Source organism: Lichenostomus cassidix, chromosome 2 (assembly GCF_008360975.1).
Source record: "Lichenostomus cassidix isolate B80296 chromosome 2, HeHo_3.0, whole genome shotgun sequence".
Lineage (NCBI taxonomy): Eukaryota > Metazoa > Chordata > Aves > Passeriformes > Meliphagidae > Lichenostomus > Lichenostomus cassidix.
Genome location: NC_139482.1, coordinates 130,494,150 through 130,520,322, shown reverse-complemented (window position 1 = coordinate 130,520,322; position 26,173 = coordinate 130,494,150). Strand labels below are relative to the sequence as shown.

Below are 26,173 nucleotides of genomic sequence, written 5' to 3'. Positions count from 1 at the left end.
TGAAGTGGAACGTAATATTAATCCACTACATAATCATAAAAGGGCTAAATGGAAATTATAAACTGAGATGTATAAAAATATATTGTAGAAAAATATTTTTCTCAAGAGTCATGGAAATGGCAGCTGCCTTATATAAAACATCAAAGTTAAAGGAAACATCAGGACTATCTAAAGACTGTCTCAGTGATGTGTATGAGTTCTTAGCTTACCAAGACCACATATGATATTGGACGTGACATTCACAGGGTTTCACATGAGAAATCATTGCATACAGAAATATTTCAAAAAGAAAACATACACCACTGACAAGCATAAAGAGTGTTCCTTCTATCACACAAAATGTAAGAGTGAAACAAACTGTTGTAAGGTTGTGCCCAGAGACCTTATAGTCTTAGCTCAAAAGACAGAGACATCCCAAGACAAAAAGCACTTCAGGAAAACCCACTTTCAACATTGCTCATGAAACAAGTAGAAATCCTATCAGAAGCTTGAGGACAAGGTGGGGAGCATATACTAAAATATGTGGCCAAACAAATCTGCAAAAAATCTGTAATAACTGATGTATGACTAATTCCTTAGATTCATATGAAGGTTAGAGTCACATATTCACCCTGTATAGCTTCCACAGCATAACTAACACTTCCATCTGTGCTGCTGCAGAAGAGGTTCTGCTCTGCTCTGTACAAGAGCTAACGCAAGAAATGCCCAACCCAGTAGGACTTGTGACCCATCCAGCCCAGTCCACTGGTTTCGATAGCACCAGGAGGAAACTCTGTTAAGAGATACCACAAACTCTGGCCACTTCCTGCAATCTGTTCCTCTCCTCCTCCCCAGGCATCCACAGCTGTTGCATGTAGGATGTCAGGGGTACAAGTTTGTGTGGTTGTTTCAGTAACCGTTTCTGGGCTTCCTGTTCAAGAATTCATCCACTTCCCTTCTGAACACACTGACAGTGTCTGTTCTCCTCAGCCTTCAGGAGCAACAAGTTACAATTATTTTTTTAAAAATTGCTTTAAACCATCTCCTTCTAGTAACATTGCTTTCCCCTGATGTTTTGAAGTATATGAATTGTCCAGGTCCACATTCAGATTTATTAGTGCTGTTATGACTTTGTAAACTGTGATCGCAGCCCCCCTCAGCCTTCTCCTCTTCAGATATAGAAATCCCACCCTTTTTAGTCTCTCCTCACAAAGTAGGTGCCCCAGCACCTTTAATCTTTTTAACTTCCCTTCTCTACTTCTGTAATTCCACTGTGCACTTCTTTGAGGACTTAACAAAGCACCCAAGAAGTGGAATCACTACAGTTCTCTGTAGAAGTGAAATCATGCCTTCTGTCTTTTTCTCATTCTCCAACGTGATGTCCAGTATTTTGTTGGGTTTTTTTGGCTGACACTGCAAATTGACTCAATTATTTAATTTCTTCATTCCAGGACCTATATTTAAATAATTTCTTATCTTCTCCACCCTAATGAATCTTAAAAAAGTGAAATATGAACTAGGGCAAATACTATCTTAATGTCCTCTTCAAAAGAGAATAATGAATTAAAAATAATTATTTTATAATTTTATAAATAAATATAAATATAAATAATGAATTAAAAATAAATAATTTAACAGCAACTTAACTATAGGAATGAAGGGCAGTAAAATACTTAATTTCTTCAAATTTCTGTGGTCTTTATACATGTAAAATATTAGATTTTACATGTACTGCAGAAATTGGGTTATGAAGGAGGTAAAGAAAAGCAGGCTTTTTAAACCTTCTATTATATTGTGCTTTGTGGAACAAAGAGAGCAATCCCCTCTGCTTTTCTTTAAAGGAATGAACATACTAGAAAAAGTATTACAAAGGAAATCCTAAAACAGAACCATTAACTAGCTGAGATTTTCTTTGAAAAGGTTTTTGCCAGCTCTGGTTACAATCTTTTCAGATTCACTCATGTACATATTTTTCAAATAACCAATAAAATTCTTTGCGGCTGTTTTCTATGGCAGACTCATATCACTGAGTTGTAAATGTGATACCACTTTTAATGCAGCCTCTGTAAAAATAACTAGAGACCATTTTAATGAATCACTACATTGTGAGCCAAGAAATTCTCATTCCTTCTGACATCCTAGCAAAGTTGGGCTATTTACACCTCAGCCTCTCTGCCTGGTAAACTATAAAGTGCTTTACCCATATCCTGATGGCACTTTCAAAATTGGTACAGATGGTTTAATTGCTCACTGAGAGCACACAGAAGGCAGAAAGGATGGAGCTGTGAAAAAATCTTGCTGTATCATTTCATGGAAATGCTGCCTGAAATGAAGTTGAAGGCATATGCTGCTAAACCCAGCAATTTTTAATTGCTACATAGATACCAATTGAGTGTGATGAAAAATGTTTTCAGAAAGCATGATTCAGAGGTGAATGACACTCTTATAGTAACTACATGGTATTCTCTTGTTCTCCTCTAGCAGCTACCTGACATTCACATTATGCATGACTTGACCAGAAGAAATGAAAATAGTGTCATCCACTAAGTGACAACCTTCTAGGGAGAAAAGCATTGTATGTGTGTGACCAAGTGGAGGGAGAAATCACAACACTTCTTGTTTCTGAATGGATCCTCTCTTCTCATAACTAAACAGATTAGAATTCAAGCTTAGTTCTTTTCCTCTGCCTCTTTTTATAATTATTTATTAAATGTTCTGGTCCATGCAAAGCACTTCTAGGAAGGTAAGTAGGTCTGCCTCCATCCCCAGTCAGACTACAGCTTCTCTGTGCAGACTGCTGCAAGGGTGCTAATTGGTCCCAACTGCTGAGTTTCCTGTTATGCGGACATTCAACTACAGAAACTTTACTGAGACCCCCAAATCAATTCATGAAGGTCACTGAACAGCACACAGAAGGCAATTTCTGCTCAGTATTAAGCAGTATGGAATATGAACCAGTGCCCAAAAGGTGAAAGACACCATATCCTATTACAGTTTTCCATGCCACCCGGTTCCACAATGAAACTTTGACTTATGTATGGTCTTACCACATATATTACAAAGGCTGAAATACGTGAGTAATGATTTGCAAGACAGTTGTATGTAACACAACTGGGTACAAAATAAAAGTGCAGACGTATCACTGGAACTTCTTGCATCAATTTCAGCTCAATAGAGCATCAAGCTTTCCATCAACATTTCACAGGTAACCTGAAGGTACACCTAGTAATAAACTTGGCAAGCATTTAGGTATTCCTCTAGCAGGATAAGGAGATAAGAGGGAATGACTCTCAGTATAACAACTCAAAAAAAAAACCAACTCTAAAAAGATTTTTTGCTGTATTATTGAACAAATGGGCCAATACTTTAAAGATGTCAAGAACAGCAATATCATCTTGCTGTTAGCAATTGTAATGATAACATTTGTCATTGGGCTGTATTATATCAATTCTCTTACTCTTTACATAACCCATTTAAAATGAACAATAAAAGTTTTCTTTAATTAGCTACTGGTGTGCATTAACATGATCATGATTAAACCATAAAAACCAACCGTACATTACTCTGGTCCCCTATCCCATGTGTTTTAAATTATTTTAGTTGAAAATGTACTTTGAGTCCCTTTTAAAAGTTCGACCTTCTGCTTTCAGAGAATTAAATGCATATTACTATAGTGGAGAAGATAATGTTTCAGACCTCCAGGCATATATTAAACACACTGGCAGCACATTAGACAGAATGCTTTACTTATTAGATACTTCCTATTCTAAACAGTGTCATCAAAGGCTAAAAACAAAATCCATATAAAAGCTGCGCAATGCTTCCACACAGAACCTGTGCCAAAATCCCTGTACTTTCCAGCTAATGAGGAAAGGATGTGTACTCTTAACATATGAATGTAAGATTTTCCAAGCATTCACTTTAGGAAACAGGACTATTGATTCCACATGGCTTATGTTAAATGAAACTGTATTGGTAAAATAACCTTTAAGATATTTGGCATGATAACTATAATTAAACAGTATTCAAAGGAATAAAACAAAAGGGAATTTAGTTCCACAATGGCTAATTAAAATAAAATGAAAAAACACAGCATGTCATCTATCAAGATAAATTGTTATTGTTTAAGAACTATTTAAATACTGTTAAAATATACTTTTAGACAAAATCTGAAAGGACTGGAAAAATATTTGTGGCTTAAAAATGGATAGTTTGGTGAAGAAAAAAGTATAGGATGCTGAAATTTTAAGCTGAGATAATAGCTTTAAAGCTTTGAGCATAACCAGATGGTACTTAAATCAGAGGTATTCTACAGTTACACTGTCAGAGTAAGTTGCAATATGGAAAGGTTTTCAATAGCTAGAAAAAACACATCAAGATGATAGTTTACTTAGATCACTGCAGTGCATTTTCTTGTCCTTTCACAGTTATATATCCTATCAATACTACACACCACAGAAAAGGTGTTGAAAGCTACACTAGTAGCTGGGGAACTGTGGTTAATTCTTCCTTTTCATGTGTTGAGATAGGTAACTTGACTAGCTTAACCTCTTGAGTTCAATAGGGCATATGGCACATATATCTATCAAGAGAATGGGCATGGAAATGGCATGTCCTGTAGAACACACACGGACAAGTATATCATAAAATCAAGGATCAATACATAGATTTGCTTGTCAACATTTGCAAGCAGTCCCATCTAAGGTCACTGCAATTTTAACTAGGTAAGTCTTATTTATTTTCCATTTCTGGCCATGGTATTTAGATGGTAGAGATGTCTTCAAAGTTTTCACTCTGTAAAGAGCAGGAATAAAATCATCAAGGTAAACACACAACCTAATACTTTAGACCAATAATCAACACATTTTCCAAATCAAAGAGAGGCATTTTACAACAATTGGCAGAATTGCCACATTGTATTTCTTAATGTCTCAAGAATTTTCAACAATAACAAATGTAAGCATGTGCAAATTTCACTATAAACATTTTTATGTTCCTTTTCCTGGTACTTGACAGAATAATTCTTTAATTAATAAAATAACTGTAAACAATATAATCTTTGGAAGTGCAGCCGCTCTAGAGGAAAAGCATCTACATCTGCGTATTTTTTTTCCAGCTTCTCATATTAATTATGGTTATATAATGACACTATTGAAGTAAAATTTCTAGTCATTTCTTAAGTCTGATCAAAACCCTTCAGCCAATCATGAGCTCATGCTTCACATTACGTAAGTTATAGAAAGACTCACAAGGGTGAAACCACAAAATCAAAGTGCCAATCACATCTGCTACATCACTGTTGCATGTGACCTAGTTTTATTCCTTTTGCTATAAAGTATTAATATTTACAAGGAAATAAAAATCTTTCCTCCTGGAAAAAGTAAATTACAGAAAAGGAATATGATCCATTTTTGTTTTCTGTTGTGCTTAAACTGGAATAACAAAGAAAACACTGGATAATTTCTTCCTTTGTTCTAAGTACTTCATCTACTGCATTGAAAAGTTTCCAACAGTTTAGAAATTTAGTTAATGTATCATTGTTATCTAAAGGACCGTTGTTTGTCACATTGCTCTACTGAACACTCCAACTAAAACAATTTTATTATGTTTTACATATGAGTTATAAGATTGAATTTAATTGTGACCATTATTAAAATTATTTTGTAAATTGACATATTAATTTCACATGGAAAATAAAATGAAAGACACACATACAAACATATTTGACTGCTAAATTATGACTTCCAGTCTAATAAAGTTCCAAATTAAAACTTTAGTCCTACTATTAAATCTAGACAGATTGCTTCTACTTCTATCAATCCAACTGCAGAAAGCGTCCTTTAAAATTAATCTAAAGCTGTCCTCCATAAGGGAACTACTAAATCAAGCCAAAATGAGGCAACAAAAATAGCAGAAATGTCTGAAGTAGTTTATTTCATATAAAAGTCAAATGGGTTTTTTCCTCAAAGGAATTTTCTTTTTAAGCAGAAGTTGTTGCAAAACAAATGATGCCAATTTGAAGTGTAATTGTGTGTATGAACTCCTGGACCTACAGAATTACTTCAGATGGGAATTGCAGTTTTCACAATACTGCAGGAATTATATGAAAGTTGTGATGCCAAGGAGGAATACAAACTCAGCTTCTTTGTGCAATGTTTTCCCAGCTCTTCAAAAGTAGAGTATGAGGCTACATTCTGTTAAACACTGATGCAAATATCCATAAATCAAAGTTGTGTTAAATGTTCCAATTGTAACATGGATATATGCAAGTGCTAAATCCTTTCTAAGGCCAACAAAATTATTTTTTTTCATCTTAATACAAACAATATGTTTATTTTGCTACCCTATGAAGGCCAGTAAGAAACTTGTGTTCAATTTATTTTTTCTTTCCAAATAAAGGCTTTCAATTTAAAAAGACCAGGCTGAAATCTGGCAGAGCTCTTTTTCTACAGTATTTTTATTCATATTTTTACAAAAAGCATTAGCTTTTTTGGTGTTATTTTTCAAATTTAAATTCAAATTTTAAATTTGTATCTTTGCTTTTATACAAAAAATATTGGATTAAAACACACATGCCTATTTATTTTAGACATAGTGAGGGTTTGCTCAATTTTGCATATTCTTTTCTGGCTTTTTGGTTGTTTTGGTTTTTTGTTTTGGTTTTTTTGTTTGTTTGGGGTCTTATGTTTTGTTTATTTGGTTGGTTTTCTGTTGTGGTTTTTTTGGTGGTAGTAGTGGTGGTGGTTGTTGTTGTTTTGGTTGGGGTTTTTGTGGGGTTTTTTTCTGGTTAAAGCCAAGAGAAAGCGCTTTTCCATGGGAGTCTGCTTGCATATTTCATTTGGACATTTTCAAAAGTAACACCTTGATTTTGCACATGTATATATGACATGTACAGGACAACCAGGGGATCAGGCCTTTCCAGGTTTAGGAAAAGCAGATCCTGCCTGACCAAGCTGATCTCCTTTCATGACCTGCCCAGTTGGTGAGGTGAAGGTTGTTGATGTAGTCTACCTGGCCACCAAGGTGCAAGAAGACACCGAGGTGCTGGAGTCTGTCCAGAGAAGGGCAACAGAGCTGGTGAAGGATCTAGACAGTAAATCATACAGGGAGTGGCTGAAGAAGGTGGGTTTGTTTAGTCTGGAGAAGCAGGGGTTCAGGGGAGACCCTATCTCTCTCTGCAACTGCCTAAAGGGATTGTATCGAGGTGGAGGTCAGCCTCTTCTCCCAGGCAAATAGTGAAAGTGCAAGAGAACACAGTCTCAAGCTGTGCCAGAGGAGGTTCAGTTTAAACTTCAGGAAGAATTTCTCCACTGAAACTGTGCTTAAGCTCTGGAATGAGCTGCCCAGGGAAACAGCAGTCACCATCCCCAGAGATGCTCGAGAAACAGCTGGACATGGTACTTAGCACTATCGTTTAGCTGGCATGGTGGTGCTCAGTCAAAGGTTGGACTCAATGATCTTGGAGGTCTTTTCCAACCTTACTGATTCTATGACTCTACGACATTCTCTAACATTTCACTATCAAGATTTCAGTATCAGACTAATTGCACCAGTCTCAGTTTTGGGTCATATTTTCATGCAGTTTAAATAATTTAATAATATTAAATACAGAAATATCAGAAATATCATTCCCTGTTATGACTTCTGAACATGAGAAATTTAACAAAGTTATTTACTCCCATTAGAGTAAGTTGGAATATTCTCCCATTGACTAATATTTAGCCTTCTGTAAAATAAATTAAAAGATGCAGAAGGAAAATGCCAAACACCCTGGCAATGATTTAAAGAAGAATTCAACAAAGCCTCAGAAGACAAATTTAGGCATCATTTTCTAGGAAATGATGAATGAATGTATGAACAATAAAAAGTCATTATTGTAATGTGGTAAAGTAACTTGGTGCTTGACTTTCATAATACAGTCTCTATCTTCAGCCACCTAAATGAGTAACTGTACAGTTAAATGAAGTATTCCCAGAATCAAATGGTACAATCTTTTTCTTAATATATGTTAGATACTTTGTCTTGAGCATTTTAAAGGCAATTAAAATAACTAAATCCACAGCAGATTAAAAGATATCATGTACAGATGCTTCCCAACTAAACAAACTTCATTCTACATTATTTCCAGTAATCTAAGTCAGACTGAGTCAGACTACATGCCACAAACAAAAAAATCCACAGTGCAGGAGTCTCCAGTGAGAAATACCCAACTGCTGGCACACGACTGCTCATTGAAACATGTACTGGGAACTTGAGTGCCTCAGGTTTTAAAGCTGCTAGATGTCTGGAAAACTACTTTTCTGTACCTTACTGCCTTTTTTTTTTTTTTGTTTTTTTTGTTACTACATCTCACCTGCATCAAGCCAAATAAGCTTGTACCTAACCTGATCTTTGACCAAATCATATTTCAATGTGCTGAGAATATTTTAAAGACTACTTGAGGAAGTAAAGCAAATAAAATGGCATGTGAACTAAAAAATTAGGAATTCCAGAATACAGTTATTTTTGGTAACACAGCCATCACAAAATATCTCCATTTTTAGCAAGTTGCTTGTCTCAGCTTTGGTGTACAATTCCACGCCAGACTGAATTTGTGTCTCCTCACTTGTGCCTTATATGACAGTAAAACAGCCAGTTCAGGGTATTGAAGCATCTAAAAATAATAATCCCAGGAAGAAAAAAAACAAACTAACCAACCACAAACCTGAGAAAACATGTACTTGTTTTTTTGGCTTGTTCTGTTTCCTTCACTGGTTCATTGTACAATATAAAGCAGTGAAGGAAAAGTACAGACCATGGCAGCTCATCTTGGATTAACCTAAAAAGCCTCAAAATTGCATCCTAAATCATGCCCTCTGAACTTGTTTAAAATAATTAACATAAAGAAAAGAATCATGGCATTGGAGCAGGAGTGAAAGGTCACAGAGAGGACCTCTGCAAGCACTCTTCAGGAGCAGGGGACACACGGAGCTGCATCTTCAGGCTTCTCTGATGATCAGCCCTGGCAGTTTTCCAGTCACCTCAGTCTCTCGATGCTTCAAAGCACCCAGCACTCAAATCATGCTGAGACTTGACTTTATGCCTTACTGGAAAATCAATGGAGAACTCTTGTGAAACACATCCTGCTGCAGTCTCACATTTTCAAAGCTTTTATCTGCAGTGCTACGATTCCGTTGGAGCCATTCAAATTGTGGGCTGATAACAACATTGAATTCCATTAGTGGGCCCAAACACAAGTTTACTTCTTTAAGAAAAACACTTCTGACCTTTACATGCTTCTACATGGTATTTCTATGATGTATTACATTAAAGATGCAACAAGATTGTAGACATTACTGAGTATCATTTACATATACTGTTTTTCCATAAAAATGTTTTTCCAATTTTGGGCCATGAAGTTCCTGTTGGTTCACTAACAACTCTTTTTTTTTTTTTTGGTTTTTCTTTTCTTAGTTGTTGAATGTTATCAAAATACTTTCCTAAATATTATTCTAAGTATGATTTTTAAACTGGGCATAAATTCATTTGCTATGGTGGGCTTGCTCACAGACAAATCTGGAAAATGACCCAATGAAGCACTCAACTCAGAAATTACATTGTACAGCAATGACTCAATAGGTGTACAGCATTGTACAGCAATGATTCAATACAATGGGTACAACTTCCAAATGCTCAATGTGTAATGAACACTTATCTTGTGTGGAGAAGTCACTACTGCCTTTATAATGAACTTCATCAAGAGCACATAGATCAGTTAAGTGTCCATCTCCCACTGAAAAAAGTAATAGTTTGGCAGGTAATTTATTTGTGATTCTGAATCTCTCCTACTCTCTTCTGTTCCCGTTTTGGAAGGCAAAGAATCAGCAGAAAAGGATGATCTGCAGAGACCAGATAGCATATTATAGCAGAAAAGCAAAAAAGACATACAATCTACTGCAAGAAGACAGCTGAACTAATGCAAACACACAGACATAATTATCCCTTTAGCTCTGTAAAGAAAAAAAAAGACTGAGTTTCTAAAATAATGTCTTAAAACACTGGTCTTTAGACAAATACCAGTTTTATCAGACTTGTAGACAGGATCCCTACTCAGTAAAACGAAAAGATTTTCAGCTTTAGGGTTTCTCTAATTCAAACAACTCTCCAGTAGTTTGAAATAATTGCCACTGCTAATTTCTGAGAATACCTTACTAAGTCATTATTCCTCCAGTGTTTTGATGGAGAAAGTTAAAATTAGTGGAAACCTTTACTTAGGATGAGTCAAGAATGAAACTTCCAGTCTTGATTCATACAATGAGTCACAGGTAATCTGGGGGGAAGGTACAGTCTCAGTGAAGTGAAGAGCTGGAAATATTGCCTAGGAGCATGCACTGAGGAAAAAAAGTGTTAATATGTAAGCTTATTAAGCAAACCCATTAAGCCCAGCAGAAACACTGAAGCTGCATATTATGTATAAACAACTGAGGACTTTACAATGTCTTCTCTCTAAAAAGGCACTGGCAGCCAATTATCTGCAGAAATAAGTTCAGAGAAATTAGAAATGGCTGCAAACCTGAATTTGGTTCAGTACATGTCATTAGCATCGTACGCATGACTCATGCCAATCTTTTATCACAATCATAATCTATGATTTCACCATTTGATATAGCAACCAGTAAATCAGACTGAAGCTAGCTATAAAAATGGAAGTATTGTCCTGCTCTTTAATCTCCTCCATACTCATGAGAAACACTCGGCAGTGCAAGTCAGTGTGAAAAGTACCTCTTTATCTAAATGGGAGTATAAACACCACCAGATTGTATCATACTTATCAAAGCCACAGACCCTATGCATGTACTTTGTAGCCCTGTCACCAATGTGTGACACTGCACTAAAAATTAGTTCACTGTAATTTTACTAGATTGGCTTTTGTGATAGGTAGCAGAATACTTCGAACATATTAAAAAGAAATGAAATACAGCTAGGCTCTTTATCATCCTTCCACTCTGAACACTGTGTGTCCAAGAAGAAACACTGCTACTTTCTCTGCCCCACTCAGTCAAAGCTCAATGCAATAGTCAAATGCTCAAGACAAGTGTAAAATTATTACTGATGCAAGTGAACTTCCCTCTAAGCAAGACACAGAACAAAATGAATTATTTGGATTCAGAGAGGTTCAGAAGCCCACATAATCCCAGAATTTGATGTTGATGATCAGGGGAAGGATATTAACATTCAGAAACTATTGCCTACCTACGGAAATCTCAACTTAAGTGTAAAGTTCAAATGATACACTTCCATTCAAAATATCTAATTTTAATTCAGGTATCTCAGAATTCTCACAGACGCAACTTGCGCAGCATTGCAAGGGGTTGAATGAAAGTGCAAGGCAATTCAAAGTGTTAAAAACCACCACTTACTTAGATTTGAAGTGTAAAACTAAATTGTGCATTTCTAAAAATTCCAGGTAAACACAGAACTCAGATCTTTTGTTATGAGAGGTTTTCGCTGTGTGAAACCTCTGTGCATGTGCTTGCATCCACATACATGCTTATGTCCTTTTGAGTAATCATGTGTTTTGCCTTCATGTCTGGAAAATGGACCCCTCCTCTTGAGGCCTTCTACTTCAGTGTGTATTTTTTTCTCTCTTCTTTTTTTCTTTTCTTTTAAATGAAAAGCAAGATTTCTGCTTTGAAGACTCTTAGAAAAACCACATCCATTTTCCCAATATAAGAATATCATCTAGGTTTCCACTGGAATGAGACTGTTTGCTCATACGAAGTATCAAGAAGTAGTGCACAATCCTTCAAAAAGTCCCTGCTGGTTTTGGCAATAAAATCAAATGATGAGACAAAGCTTCCTAAGAACGGAAACAGGGTATGGCAATGACTCAAGATACTGGCAAGGACTTTATTTTGATAGTGTCCTTGAACTAACCAAAAGATCTTTATTTTCAGGAAAACATCCGACAAGTGGCTATGTGGGAATCCAAGTACTGGTAAAGCTACCAGGAAAATGATGCAAGTATTATTCAGCTATTCCAGCTAAGGGTTTTTATTGGCATTCTCAAAAAGTTATACTTTTGGCACTCTCTCTGACATTATTGAGCTACAAGATTATGTTTAAAACATATGAACAGTTCAATGGTAAAAATTATCAGAAGACTATTATTGTCATACACCTTTCAAAAGATTTAGCCATTCCACAAATTTTAACTACTCCATTAAAAGCAATTAAATCTAGCAAGTCTACTTACTATCTAAGTGGATTAGATTAATCTGTGCAATGATCTTTACTAAGAAAATGAAGTTATGCATGCTGCAAATTTTGTCCATCAACTCTATGCACATGTATGTGTTACATGAGCTAACTTTTTTTACACGTCTTCATGTTACTATATATATTTGAAAAAAAAACCCCACTAATTAAATTGTGTAGCTTCCTTTGACACGTCAAGACTTTAGGCCTTTAACATTAATAGAAATAGAAAATGTTACACCTTACAATTAAACATTCACCATCTTACAAAGGTGCCACGGAACATAGATTTTCAGGCTTAGGTGAAACTGATTCAGATGCCATTCTTTCACTAAGGTATAATGAATAAAAAATTCTGATCATAGATTGGCTGTTCTTTTGTTTTTAAGTTTCAAACATTATAGAATAGCTAAACTATAAAATAATTATAGCTAATCCTGCTCAGCATGCAACTGCTTGTAAATGGCACAAGGACACTGTTGCAGCTCAGACTCATGCAAAGTAATTTCAGAGGAAACAGGAACCACTTAACTCTGTCCAATAGTACAACTTGGACCCCTGGACAGCTTTGATCCATTTGATTTTATACACAGAAAAGGCTATGCTCTTTTGTGTTTAAACTGACTACTAATCATAAGAAAATTTGTTCATGCAAGTATTCTTGTCACTCTTCAAACAATATGAAAAACTCATGAATTTCTGATAGAACAGACAGATGAATTTGTGAGAACATAGCCATATTTGTTTCCTCACAAAATCTCAGGCATGAATTACATGATATATCATTCTACTAGACAGTCTCAGATAATACAACATTACCTGAATCTGAAAACAGACTATAGCTGGCGAGAAAAATTGAAAAATCATGATGGCAGGCAATATAATCACCAGCAGTACACGCTGAAAATTATGTCTCATTGCTTAACAAACAGGATCGTACAAAAGTAAAGTTCTGTCCTAAAGAAGATCAATATGAAACTAAGCAGCATATTTATCCATAGGTGATCACCCAGATGCTCACAAGCCACACAAGTGACTGAACAGTGACTACTGCCTGCTTCTGAATAATGGCTTTCCCTCAGTGACAATACCTGTTCTGGTTTGTCACCACACATTTCCTGTTTTTTACAAAACAGATAAAACAAATTAATATTGAGACTTCTACTAATTTGGCTGAGAACACAAAATATTACAAACTATTTAAAGAAGACTGACATACAGAGTGAGTGTATCAGCTTTATTTATTTCTAAAAATAGGTTAAAATCCATGGAAAAATTGTTTCTTGTGAGAGAATGCCAGGGAAAAAATAGTGAAGATTCTTTCCACAAAAAAACCAGGGAAGTTCGAATCTAAAATGCTCACTGCCCACTTACAATACCTTCAATTAATTCTTTACTGGCTTCAACTATCCTCTCCCTTTTATATTTCTCATTTTTCTCTTTAAGGAAAAAAAATATCTTATTTTGCTTTAAAACGGAGGAAATTACAGAATCTCTGTGTTTATATTTGCTGTCAAGAATCAAGTTTTCCACACTACCTAACAGGTGAGGTTCCATGCAGGGAAGAAACTGTAACTGGTGCTGTCTAAAGGTGATGTTGCCACAGCATCAAACTCCACTGTACACAAGCATTAGATGACTCAGAAGATTAGTCAAGATCAAAGAATGCAGAGCCCTCAGTCTCACATGGTGTGACCTAACACTCGAACTTTTGTCTCCTCATCAGACGATTTAGCAAGTCATCACTGTGACACATCCAATGTCCACACTGTGAGAAAGTCCAAGCACGTGTCCTCTCACACTACTTCTCTTTAGGGTGAGTTTGAGCCACCACCTTGTCTTCAGTGATTTTGTCCTGCATATACGTCAACAATCAACTATACTTGCAATTTATGGCAAATTTATAATAATTCTTACACAGTTTGTCATTTTCCAGTTTTTTTTCCCCAAAAAATGAACCAATATGATTTCTTCCACCCATTCTAATCTAAACAACAGTTTGAATTTTGGACCTTTTTAATGGCAATATTTTTATAATCTCTGTAATGAACACTTCAGATTATTTTGGTCAATACATTAAGTGATCGGAAATGGTGAAGTTTTAAATTAACTTTACATACCATTTAGTTATTATTTTACTTGGAAAAGAAAGCACAATGATATTGAAGGTAATGAAAATAAAAATAATTCATCAGTTATCTTCAAAATATTGCCACACAGGGCAATACAGAGATTGGGCAGAATGTTTATGTCTTTTAGACTATTTCACTAAGGGTAGTATGAAACCGAAAAAACGCAATTCATTAAGCAGAGACAAGAAGGTCTGGTTCAGATGATCAAGTACTGTAGGCTAAAAAAAAAAGTGGACTGAACCCTCACTTGCACTTAAAACTCATGTAAAAATTGTTCTATCTCATGAACCTCTATCTTAAAACACTTGGAAAAATACAAAAAGAGAAAAGAAACAAACCCTAAACTTTTTGCCATCAATTAGTATTCATGAGAACACAGACAAAAACCAATGCTTTGAGATTTTTGTTTGCTTTTATAATTTTTTTTCCCCAGAAAATAACAACAATCCCTATGAGGTGTTTTCTCACTAGATTTGTTCCAGCATGGGAGTCTTAAAGCACTGTTGATATGAGGCTTCAAGGTACTCTAGTGAAACACTTGTATTTTTCCTTTCATTAAATATCCTTTTGTGTTGAAGCAAGGAAGTTTTGGAAGAATTCTATTTATGCGCTTCTTTGCAGATTATTGTATTGTGTAAATTCCTCCCCAGCTATATTTTATGTGAAGTCTTGATATGCATGAACATCTTATCACCTTAATGTAAGTGGTCATAGAAAACATTTAAGAAAATGTCATAGAAATTGGTCTTGAAGTGCTTAAACAGCTATGGGATACATCTTTCCATTTTTTCCCCCACATATTGTTTGCTTGTGGACATGAAAAATCAGCAGGAAAAAAGAGTTTCTTCCTAGCAAAAAAAAAGTACACTTTGAATCTGTAATTTCAAGTCTGGTTTTACTATACTAAGAATTCTTTACCTTGTAAGTTTAATATCTATCTTATTTAACATGTTTGTTGATCTTTCTCAACTATGTAAGTTCAAATGCTTACTGAAGAGACATTTCATTGCAAGATAAAAATTTTCCTAACTATATATGTCAAAGAGAGACTATAAGCACTTTTTTCCGCTTTAATTTTGTATTTGCAGAATCTAAGCATGAAGGTCTTTCAAAGAGCCATTTTCATTGCAACAATCAGTTTGAAACATTCTTTTTTCCCTTGTAATTCTAGGAGAGAAACTAAAAGTCACATCTTTACAGCAAAAGAGATTTTCCTTTGTCTCCTTAATTTTCCCTTTTCACATTCTAAGGACATTACACAGATTGACATGAAATGCAATTCTTCCTTATCAAAACTTTGTGAGCTTTTAGGTAATGGAAGTTGTTGTCTTTCACAAATTCATTTGGTATGCAGAAGGCACAGTCTCAATTTGAAGCACACAGAAGAGGCCTCACTATGCAGGAATGAAAGTATAAGTAATTTCCCAGCTCCAGTGAGACAAATTAGAGCTACTTTGGGGATCTAGTTGTGGTGTGCACTTAGAAACTACAGCTTTCCACAATCCTTCTCATCTGTGAAAATGCTTCTCTGGATATATTCCATTGTTTCCAAATCCGTAAAACAAACACAGTGAGAATAACCAAGCCTAATTTTAAGCTAAACCTTGTCAAATTGCTTGAGTATCTAAGTGTTTCAAATCTAAATAAACCAAATCTTGTTATTTTCTCTTTACTTTGTTTCTGGTATCTGAAACTTTACATTTTACTAATGTAAAACTAATTATAAAACTAATTAGAAGTTTTATAAGAGCTCACTCTTTGAAATGTACAATCATTAAAAAAAGGAAGCTACATTTACTGATTATTCATATAAAAATGCAGTTCAAACATCCCAGGTCATGGAATAGGTGCTAAGAATTTTATCAATAAACTAAACATATTAATTCCAGCTGCAATAAACTTGTGATTCTTCAATTATGATGGTCAAGATCCACCAGAAAGCATCTCATAGCCCAGGATATCAAAGTTATGGCACTACATGCTGTGTGACCTGCTATTCCCTGGAATGAAAATTCAAAGCTCTAAAACGTGGGCAGAACTGAGCAGGTACACAAGACCTGATCAGTAATTGTGCAAGCTACAAGAAAAACAAAATTCTCTGAGAAATATTTTATTGGTTCCCATTTCAATATCTACTGTTTCTGGGACATTACTAATACCATAGAGTAAGTTTGCTCTGCTTTCAGTCATTACAACAAATATCAAATGCATAATGAAAAAAGTTTTTAAACCCTCAGGAATTTATCTTTACACAGTATCAGCTTTTTTAATGTGCCAGCACATTTTAGGATATCAAGACATACCTAAATTCAACTGGTTTATATAAAATACAAAACCCAAGACTGTTTTGGCATTTTTAACATTGATTATCTTAGATTTCAGTAATTAAAAGACAAAAGAGAAACAGCTTCTTCAAAAGAAACTTGCAAAAAGGGAATGCCAACTTCTCAAAGTTTCAACATACTAAAAATACTTCCAATTACACAAGCTTTCCATAAGAATACTAACCAGTCAACGCAACATCTGTGCAACATGTGCATCTGCCATTTCACACTTTGACTGTCTGGCTTCTTAAGTAGTATTATCTGGAACTTGTTTTACCAGTTTTCTGACTGTTATTTTTTCTAAGCAAAATATAAATGGAAAACAAATTTATGCTTGTTTTCAACAAAAAATTTTTTTCATTCTTCACACAAGTAATTAATAGCCTTGACTAAAATGTAATTAAATTGCTCATCACTCAAGAGTTTGCTCTGCTAAAGTATGATCAGAAAGAAAAAAATGCTATAAACTCCAATAGCCATCATTCCTTCAAATTTTATGTGTAATGCAACTGTAACAGCACTTTTGTACGTATATCCTGCTGACCATGTTCTTTATCTTGAAGTTATAGCAACAACAGAAGGTTGATGAGATTGCCATGAACAGAAATAAACTACAGGAGAACATAACAGTCCTACTGAGTTAGAACGAAGATCCTTTTAGACTCCTGCTCTCTAAAAGCAGACATAAGTGGATGCTTTGAGAAAAAAAAAAAACCCATAATTAAAGAAAGCACAGAGAAATACTTCTTCAGCATACTCTTCCAGACTTCCTGAGCCAACATATTACAGGGCTTTATGAATTATTAGAAAAGCCTTTTAAAGCCTTATCTGCAGCAATAGAAAATGACTTACACCTTCTGCAAATATTATTGCAGAGTGTCTAATGTGACAAATCAGTACACAGTTGGATTCAGCCAGGCTAGGAAGGAATCAGCTGCTATAGATGAGTTTTCTATGCACTCATCTATTCACTCAAGCATTTGCTTAATTTGTTTGGGTATCTGAGCAGATAGGAGCTGTACTTCCCCCAGCCCTTCCCATTATTGGGATGAATACAAGTAACGTGCTACTCACTTTGAAATATCTTATATTTATATTAGTTAGACTCCAAATATAATTTTTGTGGTAAAATAACAACATGCCGAAGTTGACACGACTTTTGGTCCCCACTAGTATTAATATCATTTATTCAGGAAGCTGGTGGGTTGTTGCTGCAATTTATCAGAACACAGGGGTTTGCCCTATGGAACATGTCACACCTGCTGGTGAGGTTTACTCTGGGATTGGCCATGAGCCAGGTCTAGAAGCAGAATATCATGTGCCAAGCTGACACACGCTGCTGCAGCCAGTGCTTTAGCAGCCTAGGCAGAGTGCTCAAAGGTCAAATAACTAAGAGCAGGTCTTAACACTGCAGAAAACATTAGCCAGCATTTTCTGGCCAGAAATTAGAATTTCAGCCAGAAATTCTAGTCACGCCTAGAATTTCTGAAAGAAAACAAGGATTTGCCCACATCAGGTTTCCCCAATTTTGCTCAACACTTCTCCCAGGTGAATGACAGCTTGTGCCCATTGCTTATTGGCTCTGACTGCAAATCATGCTTGAAATATGTATCAGCTATGAAGGAAAATTCCAATCTGACACTTCAAGTCCCAGCTCATTCTTTGTGGGACCATTTTGCCAGCACATGTGAGTCCATACTTCATCAGCTCAATTGTAAAACACAGTTGCTCCAGCACTTTAACAAGAAGATTCTTTTTTCATGTATTTTGGGGGGAAAAGTAACTTCTTAAGCATCAAATTTGTGCAGGAACTACTGTATTCTAAAGGCTAGCAATACATAGACACAATAATAGCAAATACATTGAAGAACTTTGAAGGGTTTGTTCATTGCTTAGGCAGAAATAAAAGAATGCCAGGAACAAAACAGCGACAATTTTTTCATTTCTATTTAAACTGTGAGAAAATATTTCCATATTTTCAAAAACTGATTTTTGAGTGCTACATTCCTCACTGCAGTTAAAAACTTGTGAATAAACATGATTAAAGGAAAAGATGATGAGTTTGGCGAGCATTCTTTTAAGAAAGAGCTTCTGCTATTTTTATTAGTAGTCAATCTACCTATCTGAATTTCAGACTGTCTAGAATAGCTGTGGACTTGTAGCCTATGGAAACATGCACTTGGGCTAACAGCAAATAAACAAACAAACAAGACCATATAACCTGAGAAACAGGGATGAGGCAAAGTGAGCACTGGCTGAATGGCAGGTACCAGAGGGCTGTGATCAGTGTCACAGAGTGTAGTTGGAGGCCTTTAGCTAGTGGTGTCTCCCAAGGGATCATACTGGATCCAGTCTTGTTTAGCTTTTCATCTCTGACTCAGATGAATGGGCAGATGACTCCTCAGCAAGTTCCCTGATGACATAAAGCTGGGAGGAGTGGCTGATACCCCAGGGGGCTCTGTAGCCCTTCAGAAGGACCTTGACAGGTTGAAGAGATGGGCAGAGAAGAACCATCTGAAATTCAAAAACAGCAAATGCATCTGGGGAGGAATAATATTCCCCAGGCACCAGTACAGGATGGAGGTCAACCTGCTGGAAAAGAGCTCTGCGGAGAAGGACGTGGAGGTCCTGGTGGACAATGAAATGTCCATGAACCAGCACTATATCCTTGTAGCCAAAAATGCAAAAGGTATCCTGGGGTACATTACGAAAAGCATTGCCAGCAGGTTGAGGGAGGTGATCCTGTCCCTCTACTCAGCTCTGGCGAGGCCTCACTTGGAGTGCTGTGTCCAGTTCTGGGCTCCTCAGTACATGAGAGATGTGGAGCTCCTGGAGTGTGTCCAATGGAATGTTATGAAGATGATGAGGGCAACCTCTGCTATGAGGAAGGGCTGAGGAACTGGGCCTGTTGAAGAATGACTTAGAGAAGAGACAACTGAGAAGGGACTTTATCAATGTCTATCAGTAGCAGAAGTGAAGATTTCAAGAGGATGAAGCCAGGCTTTTCCTAGTGCTGCTGAGCACTACAACAAAAGGCAGTGGGCAGAAAGTGATGCACAGGAAGTTCTACCTGAACACGAGGAGGAACTTCTTTACTCAGTGTGTGACTGAGCACTGGAACAGATTGCCCAGAGAGGGTGTGGAGTCTCCCTCACTGGAGATATTCAAGAACCATCTGACCACAGTCCTCTACCATGTGCTCTGGAGGACTCTGCTCAAGCAGGGTTGAACCAGAAGATCCACTGTGCTCCCTTCTAACCTTACCCATCCTGTGATTGATTCTCTGATGGAGGGGATAAGAAGATATATACCATAGGAAACAGAAAGTGAGTGAAGGCGTTTGATGACATCCTCTGGAAAATATTTCAGATGTTTCAAGAACTTCAAAAGCAATCATCTTCTCTCCATCTAGAGCCATAATCCTCATAGAGACATTGTGAAGAAAAACTAAGCATTTCAAAGTACTTTTTATGTTCTTTAAAGAAGATACAAAGTAACTGTTCTTTGCATTCAATGCCTTCAGTGTAGATAGTTATTAGACAGGAACATTCTTTAAGAAAAATTTAAATTATTTGTGTATAAATCAATCTTTTTTTCCAAAAGACTAGCCTTAATCTCAATCTTATTGGGAAGTAAAAGAAAAGTTGGTAATGACCTCACAATAGCCATATTTGAGGAGTGTAACATTCACTGACTTCCAGTAAGGTATGTTATCTGTGCATTCCTACATGGTCAACAGCAGACCAAGATGTGTGTTGGTTTGTATTTAATTTCTTTTTCAAAGAGCAGTTCTTGTGTTTTCCACTTCTAAATGATAGTATGACAAATAAGTCTTGCCAAAAGTCTCCAGGTGGTAAGTGATGGACACCAGGAAATAGATTTGCCAGATGAAGAAATGAACTTGAAAATTCACCTGTTTTATCACTGATCAGCAGTAAAACTAGTTGTCATTTATACTGGAAATACCTTTACCAGAATATTAAATTTTTTTCTAAGGATGAGGAAATCTGGCCCTTTTATTAATATTTCACCTGTAATATTAGATGTATCACTGAACAAAATCAGGACATTAACTGCCCTTCACTCTTACATTTGCATTTCGTTTCCTAGCACTTCTGTTTTTGTTCTCCACATGTAGGTATTATATGTTCTTCTCCTCAGAATTTGGCATATATTAATTTTGAAAAAGTGAATAATTACAAAAAGGCAGCAACATTCTTTGCCCCTCAGGTAATCTATCAAACACCACATATGTGTCCTTACTCTAAAGCTGTCAAGCAGATCAAAGCAATATTCTTTGCAATAATAGACTTATGAAGAAGTCAGTACATTAGGTCCACTGAACATCAAAGATTTATAGAACAGTATAAAGCTAGGGCTTATAAAAAGCAAAAACACCACACTGGAGACCTGGCATGAAACTTTTTACAGAATATCAAAACACTTAAAGAAAAAAAGATTTACACATAAATCATCACTCTTTTTTTTTTTTTTGTCTGTGCTAATCTTTATGGCATTGCCCTGTAAACCACCAAATATAGTCCATTGGAAATCATCACACCTTTAACGTTTAAACAAGGGGTTACTTCTTTGATGACTGTCATGCCTTACCCCAGTCTGACTGTCTCCTGTGATGAGATGATTGATTTGGAGGATAGAGTACTAGATTCTGTATCCTCTGCCCTTAGCAAAGTTGGCCAAGTTTAGGCAGTCTTTCCAAAGCTGACTTTTATTCAAACACTTAAGTGCAGAACTGAATGGACTATGAGGTGGGTAAAAATCACACTGGACCACTAAAATCAGAAAGTAATGGTCAATGTTCCAAAGTATAGCTAAACTCCAGATACTGACTGACATTCATCAAGGCTTGATCATGTTTAATGTCTTTATTGAAGACCTTGGCAATGACACAAAACATATCCAAAGAAAGATGACACCAAATTGGGGGGAATTGATGATACACTGAGGGGTAGGGCTACTATTCAGAGGGGAATTGATGAAATGGAGAAATGGTTTAACAGACACCTCATGAAGGACAAAGGTAAACACAGAGTCTTGGACCTAGATGTAGCACTTGTCATGGTCTAGCAGACAAGGTGATGATCAGTCAAAGATTGGACTCAATGACCTCGGAGGTCTTCTCCAACCTAAATGATTCTGTGAATCTGTGAGATGGTGAAATCCCAAACCAAAAACTATCTGGAGGCCAGTGCTACTGAAATAGCTTTGCAGAAATGAACCCATGAGTCCTGGTGGCCAACAACTTGAACATGTGATAGGAGGATGTCCCTGTAGTGTGGGGGATTGAGCATTTATTTACAGGGAAGCATTAGCAGCAGCACAACCACTAGATCAGAGGTGAGATGAGATACTTGCGGGTCAACAACCAGAGTACTGCCTTTAGCTTTGAGCTCAATAGCAAAAGAAAAAGATTGACAAACCTGAATGGGCAGGGGATCAAGAGGATTAAAGGTTAAAGCACAGAATTTATAAAAGAGGGTGAGAGAGCTATGTTTTTTCAGACAGAAAAAGAGAAGGATAAGGATGATGGTGGGGCATCACATTAGTGTTTCCAGTTACTTAAAGTAGGGCTGTGAAGAAGATTGAGTCAGACTGTTCTTGGAAATGTATTGTGAAATGCTGACAGGCAATGACTGAAAGTTTCATCAAGCAAAATTCTGAATGAACTTAAAGACAAAAATATGTCTAAGCAAGGGTCATCAAGCAAAGGACAATTATCCAGATGGTCATTTCTCTGAGCTAAAGAAAGATTTGACTGAACAACATGCTGAAAAACCTAATCTAGCTTGGACATTAGTCTTCTTTTGAGCAAAGGAATGGGTTCCAGAAGTGTCATCCAACCTAAATTATGTTTTGATTCTGCAATGAAATAATATGCAGGTGTGAAGTATGAAAAGCTATGTGCAAAGTCCTGATTTCATTCACTGAGATAAAAACTGCAGCATACAAGCAGTGTATTAAGTTTCTTTCTGCTGACTAAAGAAAAACAATGAGAATAATAATAAATGTGCACATATTAGAAAGTGGGGTGGCTTCATTTATGCACATAGAGCTACACGATACAGAAGAAGAACTGGACAAAAAGTAACCAACCAATGGATTTACATTTCCAATACAGTAAATCCAGAAGTACTTCTATGACTTACTGGAGAGAAGGCAAACACCTTGAGCCAGAAATATTCCCATTACTCATTACAGGAGACCTCAGTGATGCAAGGGAGAATACCAAAGAAGGACAAATAAGTATCTCAGAATGTAGCCAACAAAAGGCTTTCTGAAATTTTGTAGCAAATTCCTTTCAAGTTTGTGTGGTCCAAGTAAGTCATGCAGTACTTCTGCACAAAGCCAACTCAAAATTTAAATTCTTGGCATCCATTCAAATCTTCTGATTCTGTCCATTCCACTGACAATGGGAAAACTGTGATCTACAAATAATTTATTGAAGATATTTCTATATGTAATTTACAGTATTCATCTCCAAAAGAGGCCCTGTGTCTGCAAAGTATCCAAGGAAAAGAAAAATACACTGCATTTCTTTTCTTCATCTAAAATGTTTCCAAATGTTAACGAAACAATGCCCTTTATTTCTCTCTATCATTGGGAAGGGATAAAAGAGTAGGGAGTGATGTGATGCCTAGATTAGCACAAACAAACAACTTCTGGGGTTGTAACAGGGTGAAGAGAGAGGAATGTAAATAGTTTGGCTGCTCTAAAGCATTCCTTGCTTCCACCTTGAGTTTCACAGACTCATGTGCAGTGCTGAAACTGTGAGATTCAGGAAAGGAAGGAGAAAATCTTCTCCAGGTCTCCCATTAGCCTGATTCTTGGAATAGTCAACTGTGTCTTGCCCTATAACTCTTTCCCTAACTCTTGTTCTTATTTGTGAAGGCACCTCAATAGCTCCAACAGCCACTCCAGTGGAATTAGTGTTTTCTCATGTAGTAACTCCTACTGTCTTAAAGATGCTGTCAGCCTGACTAGATTCCTGGTTTTGAAAATAAGAAGAAACACATATTTTTCTTAGGGCCAAAGTTTTCCCTATATTTTCTTCTGCTTTTTTTTTAAATATCAGCCCAGAAATGTAAAATTTAAACTTACCAGTCTGTCACAGTGATTGGCTTTCAACACAAACTGAGGTATCAAGTCCCAGTAAAAAAGAATGCCAAAATTCAAAAGATGGCTGCTGATCACTAATATTCCAGGCAAAAAGGAGATTAACTGTTCAGATGAAGGCTTCCTCATGAGGTACCCACCAACATTCTTGCTAAAGAAGTATGAAAATATTCTGAGGTGCATTGAATCTTAGGGACTTGAGTGAAGACGGTTAATGTGAGAAGTGGTTACTAGGCATAGAGAAAATTCTATAGTTTACTAGCTTTAATGAAGGACAATGTACAGTCCATGTGTACTGTACAGTGTACTGAACACATGTGAACTAACAAGAAAATACCAAAGATTTGATGACAGTTCAACACCAAATAATCTCAAAAACCTACTTCAAAATTTGTTTCCTTCATCTCTTACATAAGATAATTCTCCTTGTACATAAGATGTTGCAGAACCACTACAGTGAATAATAGCATTTACTGAATAGTATTACTGTTAAAATAACACTCATTCTATTCTTAAATCAATGTCAGAATGCATTTTGAAACAGACCATACGAACAACAATAAAACGTATTTCATTTATGCATAATTTTTTTCTAGGTGGTACTGCTCAGAGCTCAGTACACCTGCTCAGAGCTCAGTACTTTGCAGATAGAGTTTTTAAAAATCCAGTTGCAAACCAGGGAAAAAACCTACCTCAGTGGTGCTACTGGAAGGTTCCAGTCCAACCATATTAGCTTGTACCAGATGCTGAAGAAGTTGTACTTGAGCCACACTGAGGAAGAAGTCCAAATTTGTTGTCACATTCACTTCCAAAGAATGACCACAGACCAAAATTTCCTGTGAACAAATTAAGGGAAAATACCAGGTAACAGCTACTAGGGAAATAATTTTCAGCTTCTATATGACTGTATTGTGGTTCTCTGCTGTAACCAATACTTAATATTATATATAACATAACATATAGTATAAATTTGGTCTTTTTAGGAGAAACTGGTGTGTCAGACTTCTAAAGGATGTGGCTTATTCTTTGCATGGCTTTCAATAGCATAACTTAAGGCAAACTTTGCAAGAAAAGCATCTCATGCACAAAGTCTTGTTTCCATCTCTTGCTAGCATCAGTGGGCTGTCAAGAGTGCTCTTGGCAATGATTCCAATTATCCTTTTCTTCCAAGAAAAGGATGTACTTTTTTTTTTTAAATTTAAACACAAACCCTGCTTGATTTATAATGGAATCATGTGTTGGAACTCACTGATAGCCAATCTAATTGATTTCTCTTTCCCTGTAAGCCATTCTTAATACCTTGGCAACACTAGCTGGGTAGCCACTGTTTTATTGGTGTTGTCTCGCACAAATAAAGATCTTCACCACTGTTGGCAAGCAATAAAGAGATGAAAAACAGAACCAATGCAGAAGGGTCGAAGAACTGCTCTGTCTCATGAGAAGTTTGCACAATGCTCAAGCTCTAATCTAAACTAAACCTCTCCCTTCATGATGGAATGTCATCCAGGGAATAGATAACAAGAAGAATGTATGTACAGAAAACACTGAAATTCTTTAACAAAAGCATTAGCAAAGCTCGGAATTTTTTAAAATTGCGTAACTTCTATGCATCCTAGTCATACCAAGGCTTTATTTTTACATTAAACAGTTTTCCATCTGCCCTTTTGATGACCCTTTACACAAAATATGAAACTGTTGATTTCTTCTTTCTATGCCCACTAGCTCTTATTTTCCAACAATGTACATCCACCGCATATTGCAATACACATCTAGCATCCTTTACAATAAAAAACCAATTTTGCTCTTCCAAGGAGGTAGCTTTTAAGAGAAATCATCCCTATGAGCTGACAAAAATTTTTTTATCCTTCCCCTATATGAAATGTTCTTGAGCTACAAACTAATGCCAAAAAGGGAGCCAATACCTTTTGTGTGTAACTTGCTTCACAGATTTATTGTTAACAGCTGAGCAACAAGATTTATTGTTAACAAGCTGAGCAACAAGATCAGCAAAAGTGATTGTTAAATCTGAGTACCTGGAAGTAGCAAAGGTAGCAAAGGTAGGGAAGGTAGGGAAGTGGATGCTTAGAGGTAATTTGGGATCTTGGAAATCTGGCTAAGAGAACTCAGCTTAACTTTCCTATTATAGATGGTCTATAGATTGCATTTTCAGGTTTCTTTACGAGAAGCTTGTAAATACAATGTTTTGTAAGGTTGTACCTCTTCTCAACACCTTTCCATCACAAACTTTTAAAAAATATTGTTGAAAATCATTGAACAATTCCCATTTTTGGGACTGAAAATCAGCTCTGGACAGACTGCCTTTAATATCAAATGCTATACAAACATTATCCAGCAGAGTAAGAACAT

General features: G+C 36.2%; 1 protein-coding gene across 6 annotated transcripts in view; it reads right to left on the bottom strand.

The window, feature by feature from the left end:
- VPS13B (vacuolar protein sorting 13 homolog B) overlaps window positions 1–26,173 on the bottom strand; it is a 433,483-nt gene that overhangs the window by 117,733 nt on the left and 289,577 nt on the right. For all 6 annotated transcript variants that reach the window (XM_085053291.1, XM_085053288.1, XM_085053290.1 and 3 more), the window contains one exon: window positions 24,499–24,642. In XM_085053291.1, coding sequence (XP_084909417.1) covers window positions 24,499–24,642 — 144 coding nt within the window. The remainder of the gene's footprint in view (window positions 1–24,498; window positions 24,643–26,173) is intronic.